General features: G+C 38.6%; 1 protein-coding gene across 1 annotated transcript in view; it reads right to left on the reverse strand.

Annotated features, from left to right (window-relative positions):
* Positions 1-24,681, reverse strand: part of LOC118281707 (protein capicua homolog) — a 46,063-nt gene extending 21,382 nt beyond the window's left edge. The window contains 19 exon segments of the mRNA XM_035602385.2: positions 260-420; positions 746-868; positions 1,136-1,237; positions 1,674-1,853; positions 2,648-2,778; positions 2,975-3,181; positions 4,069-4,156; positions 4,310-4,396; positions 4,747-5,424; positions 5,505-5,601; positions 6,089-6,242; positions 6,854-6,993; positions 7,990-8,220; positions 9,996-10,095; positions 10,535-10,727; positions 11,215-11,370; positions 12,215-12,895; positions 15,877-16,025; positions 24,227-24,681. Coding sequence (XP_035458278.2) covers positions 260-420; positions 746-868; positions 1,136-1,237; positions 1,674-1,853; positions 2,648-2,778; positions 2,975-3,181; positions 4,069-4,156; positions 4,310-4,396; positions 4,747-5,424; positions 5,505-5,601; positions 6,089-6,242; positions 6,854-6,993; positions 7,990-8,220; positions 9,996-10,095; positions 10,535-10,727; positions 11,215-11,370; positions 12,215-12,895; positions 15,877-15,978 — 3,611 coding nt within the window. The 5' untranslated portion in view covers positions 15,979-16,025; positions 24,227-24,681.

A 24,681-nucleotide genomic window follows, 5' to 3' on the forward strand; every position in this document is an offset into this window, starting at 1 on the left:
AGTTTTTGTATTGCAATATTCTTAAAAAATTATGTTATATATACATCATAAATTGTGAAAAGTGGGTGTACATTGTTCAGTGGCATTACGTGCCATAATTTGCACCTCTGCCTACCCCTTCGGGGATTAAAGGCGTGACGATATGTATGTATGTATGTATGTATTCTTAAAAGAAAAAACACGTATTCTATGATCTTCGGCAAAGGTTATAATTAACATTGTGTAGTTAGGCCTTAGTATCCCACATAGATGTACTTACCTAGCTTTAATGGGTTTAGGCCTCCTGGTGTGGTCGTGGTGCGAGGGCAAGTAGTCCCGCGTGTCCAGCCCTTCAGAGTCCGAGTCGGTCACTTTCTCTCCGCACTTCAAGTCAATCTCCAAGTTTTGCACCGCCGGCGGAGGTTCCTCTGTCTGTGATGCCTGTAAAATATGCGTAGGACGTTATAACAACTATCTGATATTGAGGTTTAAATACATATTATATTATTACGTATCCAATAATAACATCTTACTATTGTGAAATAAAAAGTCGCAAGTTTAAAGTCACATCATGGTCGTCATATTGTTTCGGGTCTGCGTGTGATATGTATGTTTGTAAATGCACCCACGACACAGGAGGAAACTCTAGTGTGTGTGGCTATATTTTTTTAAAGACAAATATATTGTGTCACTTCATTGGCAACGTCAACTAGTTTTGACCATTGATTGTGGCCTTGAAAGTACATTTTTCAGTTACATTACGCACCATTTGCTCATCGTCACTGAGCTGCGGGGATCCCAAATGGTTGTATGACGCCACAGGCACCGGCAGGTCCGCATTGATCGTGACAGAACCGCTGGTGACCACCTCGGACGGCGTTCGAGGACTCTAAACAATGAAAACTTGTTTTAAAACATTTCGACTTGTAACAAATAGGTCAAAGTCTAAAACAAGGGGTATTGCACAGATTCCTGTGTCGAGATACCTATTATTGAACTGTTTCGAATTTTGAAAATTGTCTCCAAAAGCTGGATTTGTGTCTGGAGTACAGCAAAATTGCTATTACAGTACTTGTTAATAAAATACATTAGAATCTTTTCTGATGTGGATTAATAAAATTATACCATGTATGAAACATTCAGAGTATGAATTTACCTGTGGCATGGACCCAGTTGGATCTTTACTGCTGGAAGACTTCCTTCTATCTTTGTTGCACCATTTCCATTCTGGGTGAGCTTTGAAATGTGCTTCTTTCACCTGAAAACAGCATTTAAAAATATAAAAATAGGCGCCGACCAGTAGCAAGAGCATGATCTAAACTATCGGTGGTTAGGGCTCCAGAGACAGAAACCTAATCACGATGCCGTTTCAAAGAGTTGCCTTCTGTATTAGCCATCTATAGGTACATGACTCTGGCAGTCAAATGCAACTGTATCAATGTATTACACCGTCAGCCTTTTTTTTGATGGTGTAAAATCATCCAATGACTTCTCCCGCCTTGGGCGAGGCGAGAGGGAGTGTCAGACTCTTACTGACTAAAAATCACCCCGTTCCTACTCCTGCCCGTCGAGCTGGAGCCCCGGTAAAACCGCTAGGTAGTCCGCAGCTCTGGATTAGGCATCAGCCCTACTGACCGTCAGCCTATTTACTGCCTTGCAGAAAAATACGTTGTGGGTATTTTAAAGGTACTAACCTCGCTAGCGAGTTCGTTGTACTTCTGTTTCTCTTCAGGCTTGAGTGAGTACCACCACTCGCCCAGAATCTTGCTGACAGTGCGGTTGTCCTGGTTGGGGTGCATTTGGTGCACTATCTGTCGGTGACGCTTCGAAAATATCATGAACGCGTTCATCGGACGACGGATGCGCCGCTCCTTCTGTAAATCAAAGAAAACACTTCTTTTGACTCTTGTTGCTGCAAATCTATACTAATATTATAAAGCTGAAGAGTTTGTTTGTTTGTTTGTTTGTTTGAACGCGCTAATCTCAGGAACTACAGGTCTGATTTGAGTAATTCTTTTTGTGTTGGATAGCGCATGTATCGAGGAAGGTTATAGGCTATAAATCATTACGCTACGATCAATAGGAAGCGAGCAGAGCGGGTGAAACCGCGCGGAAGTAGCTAGTCTATACTAATATTATAAAGCTGAAACTACTGGTCCGAATTGAATAATTATTTTTGTGTTGGATAGTGCATTTATCGAGGAAGGCTATAGGCTATAAAACATCACGCTATGACCAATAGGAGCCGAGCAGAGCGGGTGAAACCGCGCGGAAGTATCTGGTCTATTATATTTTTGCTTACCATATCCTGAGTAGTGGTTCAGTAATATGGTATGATAAATTCTGAGTCAACTGCTTTAGTTTAGTATAGATGTTATTTTGGACGAACCAAGTATTATGAATATATTGTTTATCTTACTTAGAAGGATTGTACTAAATAAATTATTTACTGTGCTAGCAGTTTGGCGCATTTAATTAGGATTCTAAAATAGCATACCGCTTCCTACATATTTTTTTAAATTCAGCAAATTAATACCTATAAAGTTATACCTACCTAAAAGTATAATACCTACAAAGTTAATGTGAAACTTTACGTTTAGCAAAAATGTGTTCCGAGACAAACAACAAGGACATTACTTATGTTGAAAAGAGAACATGAGAACGTTACCTTTTCCTGCGTGGCAGGAGAGTTCAGCGCAGACGTGTTCTGCGATGGTCGCTTGTTGGGGTCATCGCCGCCGACTCCCGAGTCCTCGGACTCAAACACCTCGTCATCTTCATCCATACACATCGGAGGATCTGGGGAAAAGCAATATGATAATGACTAGTTTCTGCATGATGATCTGATGCAGCCGATCTTTTGGGCATATGCGGTATGTAACCATTGGATTGCTTTTATACTCAACTTGATATTCCAAGGCTCTCCACCACTCCTCTAGAAATTTTATGAGAATGAGGAAATATAGTTAAAAATATTGATAAGAAAGATATTTACCGCTAGCCTCAGTTTTGATCTGGTCCTCGGATTTGATGAGCGGGGCGGGCGTGTGCGGCGTGTGTGGCGTGTGCGGCGTGTGCGGCGTGCGCGGCGTACGCGGCGTGCGCGGCGACGGCGGCGCGGCCGGCGCGGGCGGGGGCGCGGCCGCCGGCGCCGCGCTCAGCAGCGGCACCAGCGACTGCCACGGGAACGTGTTGCCCGACACTGCACACGGACACCAAGCGTTATACTCATTACTCATTGAGATCACTCAAGACCATACCAAATCTAGTACGATCTAGTACTCTAGTACGACACTATGATTTGTTTGAATTAAAATAATATTATCTCATTTTACATCACACCGTATTTGGTAAGTAAGTATGGTTAGTTGGTTACCTATAAAACATAAAACTGTGACCAATAGGACCTGAGCAGAGCGGTTGAAACCGCACCGAAGTAGTTAGTAAGGTCATATAACTCTTAAAAAGACAAATTACTTCAATTTACCAGGTTTCAATCGCGCCCTAATGCATGAGAAGCAGGCGTGAATAATGAGTTCCGACAGAAGTCGGTTTTTATTATAGTCTTATCGCCTGTTCTAAAGTTTATTCTACGGTCTCGTTTTCCCAGGGTTTACATTCGCGTGATTTTTCTGCGATATAAACTACGTCTTTTCCAGAATCCTAGACTATCATTGTCTACCGCGATAAACAAAAAATGGCACTATAGGCTAACGCTAATAACTAAAATGCTGGTTAAAAAAATGGTATCACATTGGCGTTTGTGATTAACTTCTCTTACGTTTTCTAAGTATATGAAACAGGTTGAGTTATAGAATCAATGCCGTCTCCCTTCCAATCTATACTAACATTATAAAGCTGAAGAGTTTGTTTGTTTGATTGTTTGTTTGTTTGTTTGAACGCGCTTATCTCAGGAACTACTGGTTCGAATTTAATAATTCCTTTTGTATTGGATAGTGCATTTATCGAGGAAGGCTATAGGCTATAAAACATCACGCTATGACCAATAGGAGCCGAGCAGAGCGGGATAAACCACGCGGATGTAGCTAGTAAGACAATAATATTTGCGATACGTGAAACATGACTCACCGATAATAGTGTGCGAGGCGGGCGGCGGTAATACCGGTAGCAACTGGTTTGGGTGCACTATCACTGCACTGCTGTTCACGTTGTTTACCTACAAACAATATATGGTTTATCAAAATATTGTACACATTCTAGCCGTCCGCAACTTTGTATGCGTGGAACATTGAGTTTAGGTCGATTTTTAAATCTGCTTATATAAGGTACATGATGTTTAATATGTCGGCTTTAAATAAATAATACATACATGATCCCCGTTGTCTAAGCCTCGATGTTCCGACTCGGAGTCGTTGTTGTTCACTTGTTGAGTCAAGTGGTTTATCCGCTGCTCTATCTGAAATATCAACAATATTTATTAGTAAGAATGTACTTTTACATAAACATAAAGGAAAATGTCGATAGTTATTCAAAATTGTTTGTTTTCAATTACAAGTAACAACTATATTTGTCTACAGCTTGAGACTGGGGCACATTTTGGCCATGCCATTTATCATCAATAAACATTTTATGTAACGGAGATGAATAGATTTCAGTTGTAGATATACATCAGAGAAAAGTTATTTAGTTCCATGAGCATAATAAAAGCTATTTCTACATATTTGTAAGTGCAGTACCACGGACATTATAGAAATCACTAAGTTTCTTCTGCTACCACAGATGAAGCACTATACAAATAATACTTACTTGCACGGTCTCCCCAGGCTCGTTCTTAATAAACACGTACTTCTTGTCCGCGGTCTGAGGCAGCATGGTGACGTAGTACCTCTTCACAGGATCCTTCACGTCGGGCTCCACCACGGACAAGAAGCGCGCCTGCAGCGGCGCCGGCTTCACGATCCGCTTGTTGTCGTCCATTACGCGAGTCTCGGATAGTTCGGGGGGCCGAGTGTCAATCACGTTGCGGAGTATGTTCTCTCTCTGCGACGCTGCGTCATCGTCGTCGTCGTACTCCGAGACTCTTCTATTGAGAAAATTTTCATGATTGTTCTGTGGGGACATGTCCGTGTCGCGGCGATACGACTCGTGGATGCCGTTCCTGTGGACGGGCTGGCTCCGGTATATCTGCTCCACGTCGATCCCGTTCGACGTCGGGATTGTCCTCGGTACTATCAAGTTGTGTGCAAGCTCGTTGGTATTACGAATAGAGTTCGCAATGCTTGTCTGCAAGTTTTGAGTGTTCAAGTTGTTCAGATTGAGCGATATACTTGAAGGCAGGGTGAGGCTGGATAGAGTTGTTGTTGTAGCGTTAATGCTAGTATGTATTGTGTTCTGCAGGTTCAGCCCTGAAGTTTGAACGCCGATCACATTTGATTGGGAGGCATTATTCGTCTGAACTATTGTTGGACCGTTTCTATTCTCGACCTAAAAAGGGAAATACGTTAGTTTAGCACACGTTTTATATTACTTCATACATCTTGCAGTTAGGATATAATGAAAGGTACCTGGTAATGATAGTTAGGTCCTGGCGACACTCTGATGACGCTTGTGGCGACCCCACCGACCGGCGAATTGACCCGACTAGGTCGGACTAATTCTGGCCTAAAATTAAATTATCCCTTAATTAATACAACAATATCATTAATCTTACAACTAATTAAAAACACTATCTCAAGTTTTTCAGAGAATGTTAATTCATGTTGATATGAAAGAAAAATAAATTTGTAATAATGACGATGCCTCATCAATATGAGAGGCTGGAAAAGTTTACATAAAGCACGTCAGGTTAAAGTTGGGATGTAAATGAATATAAGTTTGGTCAACACGTGACTTATGTCAGAGTTAACATAAGTCAGGTGTTCATGGAAGTGTAGTGGTGTCAGTGATATAGTAACCTGATGAAGTATAATTAAGCAGAATAATATTGTAAAAGATATTATTGTATAAGATTGTATAAGAACCTGATGAAGTATAATTAAGCAGAATAATATTGTAAAAGAGTTACCACTTTGTGAATGGATACGATGGGGTTGTCATATCTTAGATAAAAACCCGTAAATAAAATAAAATTGAAAAAAAAAATAGTAACCTGATGAGGTGGTGGTGGTAGAGCGCGGCGGGGTGGTGCGGCTGCGGCTGCGGCGAGGAGATGGGCACGAACAGGTTGTTCCGCAGGCCGGGGGACCCGCCCCCGCCCACGGGGGACGCGCCCGGGCTGCCCGAGCGGGAGCTGCCCAGGGACACTGCGACAAATACACCTTGTTTATTTACATGCTCAGGCGCAGCGTTACACTTCATTCTTAATTACAATGCGCACAGTAGGTAGTTTTCTAGGTGAAAAATAAATTATTTTGATATTTCAATATAAGTAATACTTTACTTTCATTCATTCATTCATTCATTTGACGATATACTTATTTATTTAATTTTTCTAGCAAGAGAAATAAGTATGCTATTTGACGTCATAATAGAGTATTTCATACAAAATTCATAGAAAAGTAACGTTACGTTTTTGACATTTAAATAAAAGTATTGAATTCGACTACCAAGTAGGAAACTACCGTATTCCGGTCGTTGGACATTGATAGTGTTTTTTTTACTCTTGAGTCTCTTTGAGTAAAACCGCGGGAAACCACTAGTAATTTCATAAACAAGTCTCATTACACACACACACACAACTTCACGCCTTTTTATCCCCGAAAGGGTACATTACGGCACGTAATGCCGCTATACAATGTACACCCACTTTTCACCATTTGTGTTATAAGTCCCATGTAATAGGGGGTGAGCCTATTGCCATATCCTGGTCTCATCAGAAGTCTCATTATAAATTAGTTATTATACACAACGTTACCTAGCATATTAGCAGCCTCGGTTTCATCAGAATCGAACCGGCCCGTGACGCGGTAATGTGGTGGCGTGGTGTCGGACTCGCGCGAGGTCTCGTCACCTTCGACTCCCGTGCCACTTGATGATAGAGATTTACTGCTGCTCCTGTAAAAATTACATAGTATTCAATTATTTTTTACTTTGAAACCAAGAATTGTATTGTAAATCTGATTGAAAAAGAGTAACCTATGGAGTTTCTTGCTCGTTCTTCTCCATAGGAATCTACACTTTGGAACGAGCAAATAGCTTCACTAGAGGACTGACCGACAGACAGACGTTATTAATATTATTATATTTGCTTTGACGTTCAAAAGTGCCTTCCTGGTCTATTTGAAATAAATGATTTTGACTTTGACTTTGAAGAGTAACTTTTGCTTACGACGACAACAGCTTGACTATATGTTAACGTATGTTCAAAGACTTTTAAAATATTTGAAATATAGTAACCACAGTACTTAAAAATTACATAGGGGGATGCCCAATTCGAGGATTACCAGATTTTCTCTGTACTGTGTGTTTACTGTTTCCCGAGCAGTCATAAGAAAAGTTGTTCAAATTATATCTTTGAGTTTCGGGAGACCGCTTAGGTATATGTTCTTAGAAATATTTATCATTTTAGTAAATCTGATCATTGATCATCAAGATTTGGAGTGTGCACCAAAAATCAGATCGATCTGTCTTCAAGAAAAGGGGTGAAATTCCAATTACTAAAGACCCAAACAAACAAACAGGTCAAGCTAAATAAAACCGTTTAAATTTTGAGACTAATATTTCGAACATACGGGCGAAAATATGGCGGTTACATTCTGTGTTGAAAATTAGCAATTTTGAAGATGATGATGTGCTGATTCCGATTTCTATATTGCAACCACATGAAAATAGCGTCAAATGTAGTAATCTATACTAATATTATTTATTTGTTTGTTTGTTTGAACGAGCTAATCTCCGGAACTACTGGTCCGATTTGAATAATTCTTTTTGTGTTGAATAGTGCATTTATCGAGGAAGGCTATAGGCTATAAAACATCACGCTATGACCAATAGGAGCTAAGCAGAGCGGGTGAAACCGCGCGGAAGTAGCTAGTTAAATATACAACTCACCTTTGTTGTGGAGTATGCGCAGATCCCTGTGCCAAAGGAGTGTTGGAAGACCTGGTGACTCCTCTCAAAGACAGGTGTCGGGAACAGAATCCCCGTCGCTGACTCTCCTTGGTGCAGCCGTCCTTGGAGCACAGACGGCGCCACTGCTTACCGTTAAACTTCTTTCTGATACCAGTCGGAGTCGACACCACATCCCCTTTCTTATATTTGTGCGGGGTTGCCGCTTGAGATCTGAAAGAGAGGTGTCATTTAAAAATAATCGTACAACTTACTAAAGTTGTCTTAATATAAAAAAAAAACTGGCAGTCGGTGCCAGTTTGTACCAAGTTTAAGTCAGAAAATACAATCAAAATAGAAATAGACTATACTTTAAAAATTAAAAATATTTCATAACGTGTTTATTTCCATATCCATCATAACCGATTTTTTTTCCAGTTTAAGCCGAAGCCATTATAGCGTGGATTGATAAGAAGTTGTTAGTGTGCAGTCGACATTTTACACTTTTTTTTCTATACAACAAAGCCGGATAGTATATTATTCATTCCACATGGAGCAGTTATTCATTCATTTATACAAATAATAAGCATCCCAAAAATACAGACGACAAATTTCGTCATTTTCCAAAAGCCCATAACTCGGCAATACACTTGACGTGGAATGCCCCATAGGCATATCGGCCCACAACAGGAATAGACGACTGACAGACGTTCACTTATTAACAAAACTTTCAATAACGGTAAAATGGGGTGAATAGAGACTCAGGGGGTGGATAGAAACCTTTTTTTATTAGGATTATTAGTTTGTTTTCATGTTTTTGGTTTTAATAGAGCATTTTTGGTTTTAATAATGAATTAATAAAAAATATTAAAATGGTGTAAACAGTTCTACATTACGTGAAAACACAACAAAATGTTGTTCCTATTCACCCCTGATTTGTTTCTATTCACCCCGTATTACGGTAACACTCACGCTTGATAAGCGACTTAACCTTTAAGTACCGACGCGTGGTCTGACAGACACCTTGATGCTTACGAAAATCTAGTTACATATGTTAGCGTGGACCTATCACGCCGTGAGTTTCTCTACCCCTTAGTTAGTCGCCCAGGAGCGTTCATGGAAAATAGCTGCATCAGCGTTCGTCATTTCAGTGAGTTATGCCTTACTGAAAATTTCGAGTGGTCTGACAGACCACTCGTCTGTACTTATGTAACTTTTTTTTATAGGACTTTTACCCAATTTTAAAGTTTTTTTCTTTTAATTCCAGTCAAGTACAAATATGACTTAAGTATACAAATATATTTATAAGTCAAATCAAGTACTTCGAGCTTGAAACGGGCAAGTATCAGGGCAAATAAAAGTGTTTCTCTCAAATAGATAATTTATAAAATAACCCTCCAAAATAAAAACTATGAATTTTTTTTACAAGAATGGCATTTGTCCATCAAAACTGAAGGGCAAGACTGCGTACAAATTTGACACTTGTAAGAAGTATGTATGCCTATAGTGCAGCAAACCTGTCTGCAAAGCGTATTTGTGAAGGTAGCTGGTTACCTCCAATTTGGTACCTTGCGATTTTTACGATATTTGTTGATTATGAGTAAAGTATAATGTTTTTTTATTTATATGATTATTGATCTTTAAGAAAAAAAGACTTTCAGAAAATATATATTGTTTGTTGAATCATAGTAGTCAACAAGATAAAAGTAACTTTTTTCGTTAAAAAAATGTGCGCCTGCAATAAAAAAAATTAATATTACTAATGAATGGTTATACTTTACTTTTTTGTTTAATTTATATAATAGCTAAATACATATACAACACATAAACAAATATATTTATATGATATATTAATAAACATCAAAGATTTCCATAGTAAAAGTCTGGTGTCTGGCAGACCTCACGTCGGTACTTATGTAACTGAAATTGGACGTCGGTACTAGAAGGTTAAGGAGAGCAATGTGCATTAAGGCGATTTTATAAACTGAACACTCAAGTCATTCACTTACCTAGGAGTAGGAGGTTGGGACCTTGGTGTCAGACTTCTTTCCAGCAAACTGGACGTACTGCCTCGGCTCTGAAGACTGCTACGTTTGCTGTTACTGCAATCTGCTGACAAATACATTCCTATTATATCCAAATTAACTGAAGAACTTCACCAAAGTTTATAAGTGGAAATTCCATGTGGTGATTTAAAAAAAAATACAATAAACTCCTATCGCATTGGGAATGTCCATAGTTGATAATTTTATAAATAGACAATTATAAAAAGAGCGTGGTAAATTAGAAAGAATGATCCTAACTTCGGATTTTAATAAAAAAAAAATTAACGTTTCTCATTTCATTAAATGCTAGGCTATTCTGTAATTGTCAATTCGAAACAATCGAAGAGAGTTCGATCGCGGACCGCCATGTCTTTGGTTGTAAGAATAATCTCGACCAATAACGGGTGAGACTGCGATCGAGCTCACTTTGAATGTTTTGAATTGACAATTACAGAATAGCCTAGCTGTAACGTATCGTAAAGTACAAAACAAACCATAGTTACCCATATGCGAAACATCGGCGGGGAACATAATGTCCTCTCGTCTCAGATCGTCATCGCTTTCTCCGTAGTCGTCGAAGGGCTGACGCTTGCGCAAGTCATCCATTGAGCCGTTGGACAACGCGCCCACCGTCACTACGCCACCGGCGCCCGCGCCGGGCATCGGGGATGACGTGTAGAAGTTATCGCCACCCATCTAAATATAATAATTAGTAGTTCGTTAGTACAAAAAAAAACATATTTTGTATTCGTCCCAAAGAGGAAACCATACCACGCCTTGTAAATTTATGTATCGCTCAAGTCAAGCAAAAATGTAGACCGAAAAATTACAAGCGTACATTCAGACTTGTTCGAAGCTGTACAAATTCTTATTCTGTGCCGATAGCATCATGTTTTTCCCTTTTAGATGTTTATCAATTGATCATCATCATCTTTCTCAAATTAAAAATTAACTAGTATTATCATTTGTAACTGGCCGATCTAGAGGGTCACTGGGCAAAGCCTGTGCTCAGCAGTGGATGACGTGCCCGTATGATGATACCTTGATAGCAGGGGCCTTAGTCTGCTATTACAATTGTGTCAGAATGGTCGATCACTGAGCGGTGCAAGAGGGACGGAGCTATGTAGGTTGTATAGCTCCATCCCTCTTGCACTGCTCAGTTGTTTGTCTGGGTACTACATACCTGAGTAGGGACATGATGTATACGCAGTGAGGGGTGCATGGAAGACGAGGTGTGGGTGCCAGCATCCTCCAGCTCATCCGCCCACGGAGGCTGCAGCAGTCTGATGTCTGCTCGCTTCACCTCCACCATTTCTTTGCAGAGATCACCATCTGTTACCTAAACCACAGTAGTTACTTGTACGCGAAAACTATGTTCAATTTCAGATAATATATAATGACAACCACTTTTATGACTTCACGTCCATAAGTGCCTTATTGTTTATACTTAGAAATAAAACACCCACAGATATTAGAACTAAACTACTAAAACTGTCGCAGCAAAATGATCAGATACAAGTCAATATGTTACAGTAAAAATCAATTTAAAGATTGAACGTTTTTCATTGTTAGAAGTTCTAAACTTCTTGCTAAATTCCTTTGTTAAAACTAGAATTAAGTAATGCTTCATCATACTAGACAGCACGCATTTTCCAAAGCGAGTCAGTTAAAACTGTTCTCAAAATTGATCGTATCTTATTCCCATTGATGACGAGACATCGCTTTATTCGACAAGTTTCGTCGTTCGGAGAATCGTTTTCCAAGTGACCTGTTTTCAGGTTTGTGTGGCTTAGGCTAAGCAACTCCTATTTCTGCCCGTAGGGTTTGAAGTAATCTAACGAATAGTAGCTATGAGTTACTCGCTTTAACAAAAACATTTAGATAAATTTAGTTCTAACCACGACATAACTAGTGAAAGTTCTATGAATTTGAATACAAAAAATGCATTGTTTTAGCTGGGATTTCAAAAAGTTAAATAAAATTTTTTATTGACTTATGTTATAAAAGAAATGAATAAATTAATATTCTCCTCCGGCTCCAACTGTTTCTATATACTTCTAAGAATTATTATAGATGCAACACGAGACTGTATTATAATACCTATTATGCATATCGTTTGGGAAGCCCACATGAAACTTAAACTATAACCATGAAACTTAAACTATTATGCGAAGCAAACTCACCTTAACTCTAATCCTTATAGGAGAATTAAGCACTTCATACACGAGACCTTCAACGAAAACGTTCTGCACATTCTCGCGGCTGGGGTCCGTAGTCCTCACGACACACAGCGAGCCCATGTGCAGATGGCTCATTTGAGGGCTCGCGTCACTTATCACATCGTTCTTATTCACACCGAACACATCACTGTACTCCACCGGTTCGTTCTCGAGCCCGTCGAGCTCCACTACCACTTTACAGCCCTCGGCCTGACGGATCACTCCAGGAACGTACAATCCCCGCTGCTTCGCCAGTACCCTGTGGTCCCGCCACTCTGACAAGTCAATATTGGGGTACGAATTGATGTAGGGCTTCATTTCTGATGGCGGAGAAGAGCGCTGGATTATTGGAGACGGCTGCAGCACTGATTGTTGGTACTGCGGCTGGTACTCGGCCGGGAGCGGCGCGTTTACTGTGTTGTTGTTTGCACAGCTCATTTCTTCCAGGACTGACGGGTCAAACTTCCGTTTCTTGGGCAAGTTTCGCACTGGAGCCTGGGTTGGTGTCTGCTGGGCCGCCGGCTGGCCGTTGCTGCTGGCGTTGCCCAGGTTCGTAGGGTTGGCCATGGTTATGTTAGTAGTGGGGTGCGTTGATGATTGAGACAGGCTTACTGTACCCACACTACTTATCACGGAAGCAGGTATCTGTAACAAAAACCCATATTATTTAAATATAAAGTGCATTTTCTAGAACATTATAAAATATTAAAAACAGAAATAAGAAAATCTTTGATTAATTTCAATGTTGAAAAACTATTTAAACTATCTAGATACTTTTCTACAAATTTTATGGTAGTCCACCACTAAACAATCTCTTGCTGTCGTGACGTCATTTAGCGTGACGTAGTACCTAAACGAATCTGTCACTTGTACTGTTATTATTAGAGATGAAACGGATATCCGGTAACTATCCGGTATCCGGCCTATCCGGCGGCCTTAATACTATCCGGCCGAATACCGGATAACTACTATTCGGCCGGATAGACATCCGGCCGAAATAAAAAAAGATCTGGATAAAAAAAAATTGTTTAGTAATTATTTACTTTATTTAGTAAGACTTAAGAAACATAATTAGGTATTGTTTAAAGTAGAAAATTAATTAATTAGTACTCATACTGTACTAAGGGCAAATTATGGTGAATAAAAACCAATTTTTCTGCATTGAGAGGCAGCAGGCGGTTTCGCTTCTCTTCATAAATAAGGCCAGCTTCAGAAAAAAGTCTTTCGCTATACACACTACTGCAAGGTGCTGAAAGATAGATTTTGGCAAACTTTGATAAATTTGGGTATTGTTTGGCATTAGCTGCCCACCAAGAATAAGGGTCACGATTGCGATCAATTCGCACTGACTTGAGATAAAAATCCAGCTCACAGGTTATCGCGTTTCTTTCTTCGCGTTGAACCTGGCCAGTATTGTTTTCATTTGCTACCTCATCAAAACAATCCCAAAACGTGTCATGAGCTTTGCGAGATACAGCTGACTCTGTCTCCTCTCCTCTACTCTTTTTATAGGCTAAGTTCCGCCGGATATTCGGCGGCCGGATATCCGGCTATCCGGCCAGGTGGTAGGCCGAATATCCGGTATCCGGTATCCGGCCAAACTGCTATCCGTTTCATCTCTAATTATTATTATTAAAAAAAAATTAATGAATAAACGATTCAATTACAAAGTCATATTGCGTTTTCATTAAATTAAATAAAAATCAAGTTGAATTTTTATTTTATATTTATCCCGTTGCTAAAATTAAATACAAATTTCCCATTTCGATACGTGCAGTGTATGAAGACTCATTTAAAATACACTACTCTACACTGACACGAGGAATTTACACAAAATAGTTTTCCTTATTGACATTGAAATGTCTAGAAACAGTAATACCCATATTGAATAAAGCTCACATTATATTTTATTTCATATTTGTAATATATTTGTGCTGTTAAATAATTACAAATGTCTACAAACAGGAAGAGTTTGTTATTATATTTTAGTGCTATGTTCAAGTAAACATGCGTAACGTATCACACACAATAATTTTGTGAAGAAACTAAATATTTTTTTTATACTTTCAATGTCCCAGTTAATTGCGATCCCAGTCGCCGGAATCCTCATCAATAGTTATTAGTCATTACTTGATTAAATAAAAGTGTTAATTAATATTGTATCACCTCCATTCATGGCGGACACGCGAACACCATGAAATCAATGGCGTGAACTGATAAGTTGCTAATGGCTTTAATGACATTCGTCATGTGCTTGTTATTCATAAGACACCTATTAATTTAATGAGTGATACCACACGTCACACGTTGTATGGTAATAATATAATATGTATAAATTAATCGCAAATTGGAACAGTGATCCTATATACTTATATATAAAGCTGAAGTTCGTTTGTTTGTTTGAACTCACAATTCTCCAGGACTACTGGTTCGAATTGTATTTTTTTTTTAGTTTCCCATATTAGCGTGTGCAGACATACAGATTTTTTTTACTGTTTTAATATACATGTTTTGATTATAGATACCTACGTCAAACCGTTTTTGATCATTGTTGCATAAAGTTTATTGAGAAAATTAATGAATGACCGAAAAGTTAGAGGCTGTGTTCTTTGTACGACGTCCGATAAGTATATTCGTTATAAGATATTCGTTCGAATGGGACAAACATTCATCCACATAATTGATGGAAACACCTAACAGATGCCAAACAGTTCAGATAAATAATTTTGTAGGAATATGCAAAGACCCTCAGAGAAACCATAATTCCACGCGGGCGAAGCCGTGGCCGGAAAACTAGTATTTTATTAAATTGTATTCTATAAATAAATCATAAATACATTCATTTAGTATTATTTTACAACGCTTCACAACTGGATGTAGGTAAAGTTAAATGACCACATTGTTCTAAACCATCATTATAAACTACGACTACATACTCGCCATGTTTCTTTTTAACCGACTTCCCAAAAAGGAGGAGGTTCTCAATTAGGTTGTATTTAATACAGGCTGCATTTGAAATAACGCAACGTTCATTTGTAACTTTTGCCCGCGGCTTCGTCCACTTGGAAAAAAAATTGAGATTTTTTACTTCACCAAAATCTATACGACTGTAATAAATTTCATCAGAATCGATTCAGTAGACACGATACGCTTTCTTTATTGTGAGATCAGAACAGACTAACATAGCATTTACGTCTTTTTCCGGGACTAACTTCCTTTTTGGTTGGGTTTCAAACAACCCAAATCGTTTAAGTGTAGGTTTAGTTAATATCGTATTTACATTATTTTCAACCCACTGCTGCTATTCAGATTTTAATGCCGTTGATCCCGTAACCAGGTACCATTAGGCAACACTTAAAAAAAATATAAATCCTCTATGCAATTCACAAAAAAGCTATCTGTGGTGTTCGGATGTTACGGCTAGCGGTATCGCAGTTTTCAACTTTGTGTTCGTTCAGTCCAGCTAATCGGTTAGAAATCGTATAACAAAACGGCCCTATTTTTTTTACGGCTAGCCTATACAATTCCCCTGCGACATTTGTATAGATACGTCTTTACAAAATAAAACAAAGACCATAGTTTTTGTAAGCAAATAAATCCTTTGAATTTGTTATGTTTCGAAGTACCTGATCATCGATGTCTGCGTAGGAGTTGTGTGTGCGTACATTCGGGTGAGCGGTGGCGGAGGCCTGCGAATGCGGGGCGCCGCCCCCGTGGGCTCGCTGCATCACCACCGCCCGCTACCGCTGGTCGCTAATCCTCGCGTAACGCACGCCTGCAACAAAATAAGATAAATAATTAACATAATACGGAAGAAAGACGATCTCAGGCCGATCTTCAGCCACCGTAAGGACAGGTCTGCGGATGGCGAGCGAGGGTAGCACGTCGCCTCCTGTAGGGCTGACCGACTGGCTCCCGGAGTTGCAGATAACCTGACGGATTATCGGGGTTCCTGTTCATAGCAGGAGCAGGTACGATGGTTTTTAGTCAGTAAGAATCACTCCCTCTCGCCTCACCCAAGGTGGGAGAAATAATTGGATGATTTTCACCCCTTAAAAAAATTGGCCTTTTACATGACTCGCAGACGACAAGCAACCAATAAAAAAGCTATATACAAAAATAAAATATCTAAAGTAAACAGTCGAAGAAAATAAGTGATTTAAAAAATAATGCAAAAACAAATTGAATACACTAGCCAACAAGCCAGCGAGATCGCCACCCTCGGCCCCGCTGCCACACAGCCATACCATAGGATTGGGATGGTGATATTTATTCAGTAACGGCGACATAACGTTACAAACATACGACATAGATATACACTCGCACCTTTGTTTCAATTTAGGCTGAAACTGCGGAGACCTCCACCCACTAAGATCCTTCCACACTTATTGAACTTCCATCTTTGTTTATTTGAAATTAGTAGTTAACCAATATTAATCCAAAATCCCTATAATATACGTGTATCAAGATCGATGTGAGGTTTTGACAGACACTCCGTACAACTAAGGTCCAAAATGGATCACATTCCAAATATTTTTATGAATGTCCACCGTAAGGGTACTCTGCATCTGGATTGTTAGCATTATACTTTACGATGATTCAGTGTTTGTATATTCTGTCTCATCAAATTGTAAAGGATTGCGTCACGTGGATTACGATAAATGTAAGTAACGCTGTACGCGTAGATAATATATTATTATATACACCACTTGTATTTTTAAAATAGTCATACCAAAAATCCAGTGTTGTGTGTCGAGTGCAGAGCATCAGTTATCGTATTAATCTTCAGTAACACCTTTTCACAGTAACAACTGATATAGTACTACTAAACTACCGCCAAAACTGATTTTGTTTACTGCGTTCACTAGGTACAATTACTATATTTTCAGTGTATCGTATACGTGTGTGCTTCAACAATATACGAAGTATTAAAACCTTTATCTAAAGTGTTAGGTTCATAAAGTTTGGATATGATATCAATATCAAGGTGTCACACTTAGCTAATCTACGTAATCTGACTTGTCAGCTATTGATTATACAAGGAAATCATTCATTCATTCAACTGCGTAGTGAAGAACTAATTTGCCAATATCTATTTTCTTACAGTAATGAAAAAGCTACAAAAATGCAAAAGCAACTACTCTGCAATCGTCTAAATAAATGGGTAAAACTATTACGTTCAGATGGTGACCTACATTGCTGGATACATCGGTCGGTTAATCTATTTAAAACGAAACGAAACAGGCATTGTATTTGTACTGTAGATAAAATTACGAATCATTATGACAATGCCGCTTTATGCGAACACCGCTCATTAGACCAAGAAGAGATCGACAGTGCGTGGCGTGGACCTATTTCATAGACAAGGTTGCTATATAAAACCTAACAGATAAAAGACACTTGCACTCGCATTCAAAGTAAAATGTAATACTTAAATAGGTTGCATTATTTAACGTGAGTAGAGCCGAGACAACGTGTTCTATTTACTTATTAAAGAGACAAGATTATACCCTACATTGTCCTTAAACAAAATTTTAGAACCGGAATACCATTCACAATGTATTATGATACCGTAGTAAGAAGTCGTTAATAACACCACATGTCGTTATGTCGAATGATTACAATAAAAAAATCATAGATTGACATCTACACTTATAAAATAACATGTCCTAACTGACTGACTGATTCATCATTGCCGAGTGCAAACTATCAAGGCTACAAACATGAAATTCAGTTTGTCCATTCACTTTGTTATATCGGCAATTAGGCATTGACTAAGAAATGATTTTAAATAACTCCATCCCTAAGGAGTCAAAATAGGGTATGATAATTACCTAGTATGAAGGTCCGTTATTTTAAAAGTAAAATAAAAAAGTTTTGTAATTTCGGTTGTTTACGTAAATCTTTTTTTAACGTTGGCCCATATAGATTTTCATCTGTGCCGTGGGTTCGTTTACAAACATACAAGTTTACATACACATGACACCCAGACCCGAAACAAGAATTTGTAGATCACACAGAGTTGCTCCGTGCGAATTCAACCCGCTTCACGTTGAGCGGCAGCCGGTTGCCCAGTTACCGCACCAACGGTGCAATCAAAAAGTAAACGTTTGTATGGGACTTCGATTATTTTTGATCTGAGGAACACGTTTCGTTTTTAATTAACACTAAATTCCTTTTTATTAAGATTATGTATTATGTACAAGGTGTCTCAAAAGAAAGTTCACATTTAAATCTTTTTTTAAAAGAAAAGTCTTAGCTTTATTGAAAAAAAATTTATTATATATTGAAGTACACTGTTTGGGAATTTATTTTTTAAAAATAACATCGTCCAAATGTAAACCGTTGCGCTCTCGGCATTCATTTAGTCGGGCACTAAAATTGCCTATGACAGAGTCTCCGTGATGGCTGCCATTGCATGACGGATATTTTCTTTTAATTGTGCCAGGGAAGTCGGTTTATTAGCGTAAACTTTTGATTTGACATAACCCCACAGGAAAAAACCCATAAGCGTTAAATCGGGACTCCGTGGAGGCCTATTTATGTCACCTCGCCTGGAGATTAATTTGTTCGGAAAAAATTCTCGAACTCGAGGCAGAAAGAGTTACTCCGTGCGAATCCAACCCGCTTCACGTTGAGCGGCAGCCGGTTGCCCACATACCGCACCAACGGTGCAGTCAAAAAATTAAACGTTTGTATGGACTTTTTTTTAAATAAACACTAACTTCCTTTTTGTTATTAAACATAATCTCAAATACATATTTCAAAATATTGACCCAGCTTTCCTCTCTCATTATGCCGGATTTGCTATACTTTATATATTAGTTTAGAGCTACGTGTGTGACGGGCTTAAGTGACTCATAAACGATTCAGTCGGCTCCGTCCTAATTTGGAAGAATCCCAGTTTTCCAACTGATTTTATTTTCAATATAATTCCTAAAGTGGAACCTATTTAAAGCAAACCCGTCGGACAGTTGAAATTGGACAGCGAAATGGTTTTAAATACGAACCTAACTATAAAAATAGGAAATAGATACAAAGAAAGAACTTGGTTCTAGTGGTAATAATGGATTCTTCGCATTTTATTTTTGTACCTATTTCAAAGCAAACAAAGCAAGTGAGCAGGATCTGCTGATGCATTACGTAGTTTCTTGATATTTAATTAATCAAGTTGTTACGGTGTGTAGGTTTGTGGGGTCAAGGACCTGCTGAACCCCCACCCTTCCGGTATGACCTGCTGTTAAGTAAACGTCGTCATCTTACACAAAGGGTAAGTCTACCACATCATAACTTGAAAGTGATCATTTTTTATTTTGTTTGGTATTCAACAGTGCCTAATATAGTTTAGATAAACTTAACCCGTCATCTGCCGGAATGCAGATCGACGCGAGACACAATATATTTTCTGATGTTGTCTTGTCTACATATATGAAAGGTTAATGATTTCACTTTGACATAATTTAGTCAGTGTTAACAATAATGAGTCAATATATGATTATTTTGTAAGATAATCTTTTATTTGAACCCAGAACGACCTAGACCTCAAGTTATTGCTATAATATGAATAGTTCATTTGAGGAAGTAAACGAAGATCTAATAATTGTCTATGTTTTCTTGAGTTTAGATTCACTAGTTATAATGTTATCGGTAATTCATGTTTACTTTAAGTATCAAATAATGCGAAAGTATAAATACTACTTTAGATGCTGTAGGGGTTCACCGAACGGATCTCCTGATGGTGAGTTATCGCTGGCGCCCACGGTCACCCGAAACACCAGAGGCGTCACAAGTGCGTTGCCGGCCTTTTGGGGTTAGGAATTTAAGGGTTGTTGGGGAATTTAGAAGATTGAGTGACACGGGATTTTAACGCATAGTTCCCATTCTCGTAGGAGTCCCGAGTCTCAAATCATCATTGAACCGAATTTCAATGAAATGGGTACTTACTTAGTTCACTCGCACATTCACAGTCATCTTTAATACAAAAAAAAAACTAAATTGAAACCACTGTATGCGTTCGGGAGTTATGATGCCACAGACAGACAGACAGACAGACAGACACGTCAAACATATAAAACCTCTCTTTTTCCTTAAAAGGTTAAAAAACGATTTTATGACCTTTTTCGTGTATTATACTAGATTTACGGTTACGGACTAGATGATGGTTCAGTGGTTTGATAAAAAGAGTGGTTTAGTTAGTAAAAAGTTTAAATTTCCCCTCACTTTTTTCCCGTAGGAAACTACTGCTACTCCCCAACTAACATACCAAGCCAAATTTCAGCTCTCTACAACCAGTAGTTTCGGCTGTGCGTTGTCGGTCGGTCGGTTAGCCAATCAGTCAGCCACTCATTGACGGAAGCGTTTTATGTCTTATTTTTTATATTTGTATGTTTATATATTCTGCTACATAAAGTCTAAAATCTAACTTAAGACATCTATTTACGACTGGAGGTACAACAAAAAATTGTTATCAGACAAAAAAATTAATGAAAAACCAATGATGAGTAATGGGACCAAGAGAAGATAAAATACCTATCAACCGACAGTGAGTACCTATTTTGTTCATTATTGGACAAGATTATCATAATACCTATAACACTACGTGGATTCTAGGCTTCTTGGTACAATTTAATGCATATTTCGGCCAACTAAAACGCATATTTTCGCATTTTCATGATGAAAATATGTGGGCTGTAGCACAGAATAATAAGTACAAGTAGCTGTAGTCATAACTAATTACACCATCAGTAATTACACAATACGTTCGGTTTAAAGTTTAGTATTGAACGGTTAAGAGATTTTCCTTACCAACTACAAGGTTCTTCGATTTGTTTACTATGATTACTCCCACGCCACGTACAAGTGAATAGGTACCAATACACACAAGGGTAAATTGGTTTGCTAACTTATAAAATAGAAGTGAGTAGGTACCTATAGCGTGTAGGCGTAAACGAGCAAAATAATTACGAAATTATTAAACTTCTCGTGACTTTATGTCGTATATAAACAAGAAAACAAGTAGGTAGTTCGAGAAAACGACTAAGTAAAATTGACACCACTTTTCATAGTTACACGAAAATCCAATAACATTCTCCCAGAGACAACGGAACAAGCCGTTCTTCAGAAAAGTGAGCCAAAATTTTCTGAACTACCGTTGCACTACTGCGGAGCTCGCCTGTTGCCTGTGGCTTGTAGGTGAATAGGAGTCGAAGCTATGCTATGGCTTCTTGCGTTGCCTCCGTCCAACCTAACTAACTCTAGCTTACTTTGTTGGACGACACCACACTCCCCGTTTGCTCACCTCATTGTTGTCGTTGAGGTGAACTTGTCAACATCAGCCTTAGATACCACGGACTGTCGTGTAGCCGTGGTGCAAGTTATTTTGCTCGACAGGTGAGCATTAATAATATTACCCGTCTGGTGGTCGGCGTGCCAGCTACCTTAGACAGGCCATTCACGAGTTTGGTGTTAGCGACGAGCGGCGCCGGCATGGGGAGCGTTTTTACTCACATCGCTGGGTGCGTCACTTATACACCCGGTGTTCACGCCGCATTTTTTCGTTACATTGCACTCATTCACTCGTATCGTACGTTTATTCCCACCGCTAGGTGCTCTTGTTAAAACTGCGCGCGTTTTCGCTATGAGCGGCAGCGGTTTCACTGCTCACCGCTACCGTTCGCAGTGGTAACGTCGCGAACGGCCCTGGCTAGGTAGCTGAGCTTGGAAGATGGGTTGGCCTTTAGTATAGGCGCCTCCTCCCGTCCTATCAGAAACAGGAACCCACCGAAGCTCCCGTGTCCGGAAACCACGGTCCGGTGAGGACGCCGCGCCGTGGCGTCTCTTAAGCCACTCCAGAAAGAGGGACTTACCGCTGCAATGACAGCGAGCCCAACATTTTTCACTTCTAGCATAGCACACTTCTGTGTTCTGTGGCTCCTATCTTGCCAATATATGTACGTAGGCACCCTAGTTAATTTCTGCAGTCTCATGCCAATATGTATACAATACTTTTTAAGATTTCTGATACCCATCAAATTCTGTTCTATGTATTTAGGAAATTTTGTTTCATAATTATCCATTTCATGAGTCTGGACGCGAATCCCTTATTTTGTGTAACACAGTCGTGTTAGCAACCATTGAGTTAATGCTAGGAGTGCTCAGAATATAAATTACTTACCTATTACTCACCGCCTTAACGTAATAATCAGCAACTAACAACTACCTACCAGTGCCAGTGCATACTACCTACCACACCAATAATTATATTTATACTTAGAATACCTAAGATAGGTGCTTAAATTTCAAGTTTAGGTAAGTGAGTTGAAAATAATGTTTTTAAATGCTTCCAAATAAACAAAAAAAGGACCAAGAACTTTTAAATTTTATCAGAATTTTTCCAAAATCAGGAAACTGAATTATTTCTTTATTTACATGCAACAAGCTGTTTTTCTTTAAAACTGTTTGTTTTTTTTTATTAAGAATTATATACCATAATGTAAATACCAGATAAGGTACCAGATGAAAACAATCCATGATTTTTAAGGCTTGATTTTTATATTGATTTTATTATTTTTCATGCAGAATTAATAATTTGCCTTACTTATTATAATAATTACTTTAGTTCAAATCAGTTTGTTCTAACTTTATCGATGATAGAACATAAATTCACAATGAGCCAAAGTGAATTCAAAATTTTTTATTCCATCTGCCTACTTATACGACATGTTCAAACATGTTCAATGATGTTTAGGCCCAAGCGGCCGCAGCTCTGGCCTTGGTCAATAGTTCACAATGAGTTTGATACCTTTTAAGATTACATATTTATGATACCTCTATTTGTATACAAAATAAAATATAAGACCAGTGTTACTATTTTGTGTATTCACCTTCCACCTTAAAATGTATTTTGTACATTGTGGTGGGTACTATACATACATAGTAATACATTTCCATATACATATAAATTATGTGTTATTATTAAAATGCATAATATTGCTTCCACAATTTGTGGAATGATTGAAATTTACTTAAATGTGGTGCAACATTTTCTCCTAGTGAACGCATCCGTTGCATGCAAACTAATAGCATACCTAGATTTTTATTAAAAAATAACTATTAGTAAAAATAAGGAAGAAAAATTATATTGGGGAATGCGGTTTTAATGTAATATTGATAAACAATTGTTACAACAAACCAAAATCTGCCAATATGTCAAATGTAGGCACCGCTTGTAATATACCATGTTAATATTTTATTATGTTGTTTTCAATATAAATCTTATCATACACAATTCCACCTGTACAGTGTACACTAAATATAATCAACACACAACATAAATAATCTGGATATTTTTGCATTTCATGTGGATTAATATTAAAGTGAGTGTTTTAACTTGAATCATTGTCGGTTAACAGTTCAATAGAGATTGTGAATTGATTGATTGGTTAAATATAATGTCATTAACATTATTTACTAAACAAATGTTTGACAGAAGTTATCAAAGCAAAATATTTTATAAAATGTGTGTTCACTTACAAGTGTAGAGTGAGATGTGGACGAATGATTAGCACCAGTATCCGTGACTGTGTAAGATTAATAAAAACATTTGGTGGTGCACGGCAGCCACTGCACTGGCCGAATGTAATCAGCTGATAAGGACGATGTAAATGCGCACACAATGTACCTACACTCTGAAGCGGCCTGCACATGATCGCCGCATGCTTACACATTTAACTGAAATCAATTACAAAGCCCAACACAATACCACTGCCGCGTACCTAGCTGGGCAAGGCGGCAGTCACGGCCGCTGCCGGCGCGTGCTCCTGGCTACACACCGCCACCACCACGGCTGCGCCTCGCGATGCACAAAATCGAATGCCATTACTTATTCACCGATGCATGTTTATTGTCATGTGCGCCCTACATGCGCAGACATCTAAATCATTTCCTCCAGGTAGTATTGGATATAGCAGTACTCACCGTTTCGCTTTCCATTGTCCACAACGCGACGCACAGTGTAAACAACCAAACCACATAATAAAACAAAATGGAAGTCCGACTCGCTCGCACCAAGATGAGAAATTTTATGAGCGCTCTTGAGTTGTAAAACGTCGTTACTAAGTATCCTATCGTAGTATTTTAGCAGCTCCCCTCCAGTTTATTATCTATCGTCACCAGATTAGATGGCTCACGATCACAAAGCAATATGAGTAATTGTTCACAAAATACACTTTTAACAAAAACGGAATAGTCAAAACTCGATTTACACTAAAATTAATGTCCACTTGAAAATAATAATCATTGAAGCGTTTGACGTCCCAAGACACAACACCCACATCAAAAAATTCTACATGGCGACTGGCCTGGCCCAGCTTTCAATAATTTCCACTCGAACATATTCCCGTTTCGCTCGTTCACCATTCATTTAATTATTT

This window comes from Spodoptera frugiperda, chromosome 18, assembly GCF_023101765.2.
Source record: "Spodoptera frugiperda isolate SF20-4 chromosome 18, AGI-APGP_CSIRO_Sfru_2.0, whole genome shotgun sequence".
In the NCBI taxonomy this organism is placed as follows: domain Eukaryota; kingdom Metazoa; phylum Arthropoda; class Insecta; order Lepidoptera; family Noctuidae; genus Spodoptera; species Spodoptera frugiperda.